The following is a 4,813-nucleotide window of genomic DNA, read 5'->3' as shown; positions in this document are numbered from 1 at the left end:
GTTCAAAATCCCACAACACCAGGTTATAGTCCAATAGACTGTGTTTCCAAATAAACCTGTTGGACTATAACCTGGTGTTGTGGGATTTTTAACCACATTAAATCAGTGAGGCCTTATTTAAACAGAGCTGAGTCACTCGCGAATGCGCGTGCGCAGTGAGGGTGGTGCATGCTGGTCTTTGTAGTTCGGTCTGGGCTGCGCCACGATTACCCACAGTGCACTGCGACCTCGCTGACGGTCAGGGGAAGGTCAGGAAGAAGGTTCGAGTCGTTAGTGAACGGGAAGACATGTTGTGGGCACGGACGGTTCGCAACTTCAGCACCTCGCTGATCCGCAGGTCACACTATGAGGAGGGACCGGGAAAGGTACGGGACGGACGGACGGACGGAGATTCAAGTGTCTCGGGCGGGGGCTCCGTTAACTGCAGCCGGGAGGCGTGAGGCCTCCTCCGGGCGGGCGGTCGGTGGGTGTGGGGGGAGGCCGCGATGCTGTTGGACCACCTGGCCCAAGGCTAGCGCTGTCTTCTACCCTCTCTTCCACCTCCCCCCACCCCCCACGGGCCGGTCAGTCCGCCGCCTTCACAGTTGTAGCGGGTTGAACGTTACTGCGGCGAGGAGAGCGCGGTAAAAGGCCTCACTGTTCCCATGTCTCGGAGCTGGAGTAGCGGCTCAGAACCACCAGCATCTCCCCTGGTGGGGCGGAAGCTGCCTTTCCGTGTCTCTGCTTCAGTATCATTCCCTTCCGTGTCCGAAACTCTCTTTCCCCCCCCGATTGACTGGAACCAACTCCATGTAATGCCCTTGTTTCACCTTGTTCCTTTACCACCTCAGTGCCCAAGGCTCCTTTTTCGATGAAGGAACGATTTATGTATCACTTTCAATATAGTCTGCGTTATTTGACGTGCTACACTGGGGAGGCCAAACGCAGATCAGGCAGTTGCTCTTCAGAACACCCCTGCCCAGTCCTCCAGCACGATCCTGACCTTTAGGTCGTTTGCAATACTCTATCTTCATCCTGTGCATCAATGTTGTAATAGGCCTCACACAATCTGGAGTGGTAGCACACTTTATTATTTAGGCACTCTGGCCTTCTGGCCATAGTTCCACAGCTTCAAACCATGAATGCTGTCCTCCATTTTGGTATTTGTCCCCATTGTCTGTCTTGACTTCCTGTTTTTGCTTCAGATTTGAAGTCAATTTGGGCCTGGTGTTAACTCTTTTCTTTCTCCACAGATGCTGTCAAACCTGCTGAATTTATCCCAGCAGCTTGTTTTTTTTTTCAAAAGCAGAAATTGCTCATGAAAGCATTTGTGGGCAGAAAGCAGTGTTAAATGTTTGAAGGCTGTTGAATCTGTCAGGATTATGATTTTTTTTTTCAGATCTCCAGCATCCGCAGTTGTTGTGGATTGCTGTTATTTCTTTTGTTTTTTGCTATTTGAACCTGTTATCTTCCACATTCTGTTTTTCCTTTTATTCACTTAACTTTCACCCTTGTGATTGATCTGCACCTATCCTCTGTTTGATACCTGAATTACGTAAATCCGTTTTGTCTTGGTGTTCCAGTATAGAACTTGGGAGCAGCAGTGTACCATTTGGTGCTTGAATTTGCACCACCAGTCATGATTGATCCTTGTGTCTAAGCTCTGCTTTTTGCTCCTTTTACTCTTAAACCCTTTGCTCTTGCCTATCAAAAAAATGCTTCAAGTTTAAATATATAAATGTAAACTCCTGCCTGCCATGACCCTCTGGGAAAAGAATTCCACTATTCTTAATAATTTTGAGTGAAGAAATTTTGCTTTATCAGACTTAAATGGGAGGTGCTTCATCTTAAATGATGTCCCTGAGTTTTAGTCTCAGCCACAGTAGATTTCTACTTTAGATAGATCCACCAGATTTCTACTTTATCTGCTCCCTTCAAATCTAATTTCACTTAGTTCACCATTAATTCTTCTAAACTGCAATGAATGCAGGCCTAACCTGTTCAACCATTTTTCATAACATAAGCCCACAATTCATCATGTACTTTTTATGGAGAATTGTGGGCTTTTTTTTTAGATTAGTAATCTAATCTAAAAAAAAGCCTACAATTCATCATGTACTTTTTATGGAGTCATTGGAATGTGGAAAAGTGCTCATTTGCATTTGGAAACAATGGTTTAGTCCTCAGCAGTTGTTATTTTCTTCTATAAATTTGCATTTTAGTGACTACACTTTTTTAATGGCCTGTACCTTTTTCTAAAACTTCAAAATTGGGCATTTTGCTGTTTCTCTATCCTTGCAGTCACCTTGCAGATGGGTATGCCTTTTCTCTCCATTTATTTTGAATGACTGATGGCTGATTTTTTTTTGAGCAAAATGTTTAGTTTGACTGATATTTCTCAAGTCTAGAATCTGTATTGTACAGTAAACCAGTAATGATAACTCTGCTCAGATGAGTAAACTCATCCTGGATATGTAAAGAATTAAATTAATTTCATAATTTATAACCACTAGCAAATTGAAAATTCATCTGTAGTTGGTTTGAATTATTAGTGGCCCTGAAGTCATTGATTGGCACTTTGAATTCTGATGTTTAACTGCAGATAATCTGTTGCGACCAGACTCCATGCACTTTGAGAAAGTGTTCTTGAAAGCACTAGACAGAGAACTTCCCCTTTATGTTTTCAATATCACTGTTAATACCTACACTCGACAGTAACTATTCAGCTTCTAATATGTATGTCAATTCTTATTTCGTTCCATGTAAATTTCACTGAGGCTGATCAGTGAATTTTATCCTCTAGTCTTTAGTGTGATTCCCCACTTTAGGGACATTAGTTAGACAAGGTTGCCTGATTTTTGTTATCAAGCAAGGAGCATTCCATATTGTGGAGATCGTTGAAGTTTGTGACAAATGTTACCACTGACTATAATAGTCAAATGGGATATTCTAGCATGTTTTCTTGTTGTTTTGAAAAGGGAATCTTGACCTTTCTACTACTTTGAAGTAGTATTGCTTTCATAAAAAACTGTTGTGCTATCTCTAGTAGTTGGCACCATTTGGGTCAGTTTTGTATTGAATGCTGTGACTATATGATGGTGTTTTTCTAGAAGTATCTGGTACAAATGATGTGAATTCTTTAAATGAATGATATCATGACACTGTAAACGCTTGCTGATGTACCAACACCAAATTTATTATTTGCTGCTTTATTTGACTTGGATTAATTGGTTTCCTTTTTTTATTTTTAACAGAACTTGCCATTTTCTGTGGAGAACAAGTGGAGGCTGTTGGCGATGATGACAGTATTCTTTGGTAGTGGCTTTGCTGCTCCATTTGTTTTAGTCTGGCACCAAATGCTGAAGAAATGAGACTACATTATTCAGTACGTGACCATCTAAAATTTTCCTGTGAGATTGAATAAATTCAAAATCAATTGTTTATCTGGTGCATATGATGTGAATCTTTTGGTTATGAGTAATACTGTGACACTGTAAACGCTTTCTGATGCACCAAACCCCATAACTTGTTTACCCTTGCAATGTGGTTGTCACTTTGTATTTGGTCAATGAGTCATTAAGTAGGTATTGATCAACCATGTTATCATGTGGCCATATTTGGACACTTGAGTATAACTTGTGATTAGCATCAGCAATTACTTTGTAGGTATTACCATGCAATTCCCGTCAACACACTAAGTTTCTAGCAAGTATTCAGTTTGACACATATATAATTTAGTAGGACAGAAAGCATTTGACAAAGTTTCATTCTGCATTATAATTGTCCAGTGCTGGATCACTTGAGTGTAGTTATTTTTCAGGGTACTGTTAAATCTCAATCACCATTTTAAAGAATTTATGAATTTGTGTAAGCCACAGTTGATTCTATGCTAAATATTTTACACTTAATGTAGCTTCATTAACCTGGATTCAAGTCTTTTGGAAACTGTAAGCTAGAGTTAGCGCATTCTGGATTTAGGGACAAAGTTAGGATGGTAATGAAAGGACCATAAAAGCAATTTTTTTTATTATACATCTTTGAAGAACAAAACCAGTCTTGTTGATTAGAGTACAATACTTGTCAAACTTATTGTTAGTTTGGAGTATCTGCATGTGCTTTTGCAGAGTTTCATAGTACCACTTCAGAATTATTGGAAAATGCACTATTGGACTTTTTTCATTCTCCATCTGTTTAAAGGGAACCAGCTAGGAATTGAAGTACTTTGCACCCCTACTTCCCCTTCCAAAGCTTTATTGGCAATGAAAGGTCACAGATCAGAAATGGCAGCTCCGTCCCTTTCTCTACAAATGTTTGCAAGACCTGTGTTTTTTCCAAGATCTTGTTTATACTTAAATGTTTTGGTTAGACTCGTAGTACTTCTAAACTTTTTTTTTCTTTTCCAGATTAAAAAGCCACCTTAACTGTGGTAGATATCTGCTGAGCAGCTTATATCCTCAAGAGTCTGTTAATCTTTCCAGTGAGGTGTTCTTGTAAATAAAAATATTAAGAAATTAAATATTCCCCTCTTTGTGCTTTATCTTTATCTACTTTTGGTATTTGGCTGAGTTCAGAGTCTCATATACTAAAATTTACGTCTTGGGTGTTAGGTTTAAAATGAACCTCTCCTTTGTGTGCTTTCTTTTTGCAAATCATCTTGCTTAATCTGCAGGTTTAGGAGAAAGTGAGAACTGCAGATGCTGGAGATTAGAGCTGAAAATGTGTTGCTGGAAAAGCACAGCAGGTCAGGCAGCATCCAAGGAGTAGGCGAATTGATGTTTCGGACATGAGCCCTTCTTCAGGAAAGAAGGGCTCATGCCCGAAACGTTGATTCTCC

The 4,813-nt window shown here is 40.2% G+C and overlaps 1 protein-coding gene and 1 non-coding gene across 2 annotated transcripts; both read left to right on the top strand.

The window, feature by feature from the left end:
• The first annotated feature begins 209 nt into the window (after positions 1 to 209).
• Positions 210 to 4,495, top strand: cox7c (cytochrome c oxidase subunit 7C). Its single transcript, XM_043708635.2, has 3 exons — positions 210 to 365; positions 3,234 to 3,364; positions 4,383 to 4,495. The coding sequence occupies exons 1-2, from the start codon at positions 288 to 290 to the stop codon at positions 3,348 to 3,350; spliced, it is 195 nt and encodes a 64-aa protein (XP_043564570.1). The 5' UTR covers positions 210 to 287; the 3' UTR covers positions 3,351 to 3,364; positions 4,383 to 4,495.
• Positions 3,427 to 3,491, top strand: LOC122539759 (small nucleolar RNA Z39). Its single transcript, XR_006309176.2, has one exon. It is a non-coding gene; the product is annotated as a small nucleolar RNA Z39 (small nucleolar RNA).
• Positions 4,496 to 4,813: the final 318 nt, after the last annotated feature.

The sequence above is a fragment of the Chiloscyllium plagiosum genome, unplaced genomic scaffold (genome assembly GCF_037043375.1).
Source record: "Chiloscyllium plagiosum isolate Xiang-an unplaced genomic scaffold, Cpla_swu_hap1 HiC_scaffold_2, whole genome shotgun sequence".
In the NCBI taxonomy this organism is placed as follows: Eukaryota; Metazoa; Chordata; class Chondrichthyes; order Orectolobiformes; family Hemiscylliidae; genus Chiloscyllium; species Chiloscyllium plagiosum.
Note: the sequence above shows the minus strand (reverse complement) of the source record. Positions and strands in the feature narration are given on the sequence as shown.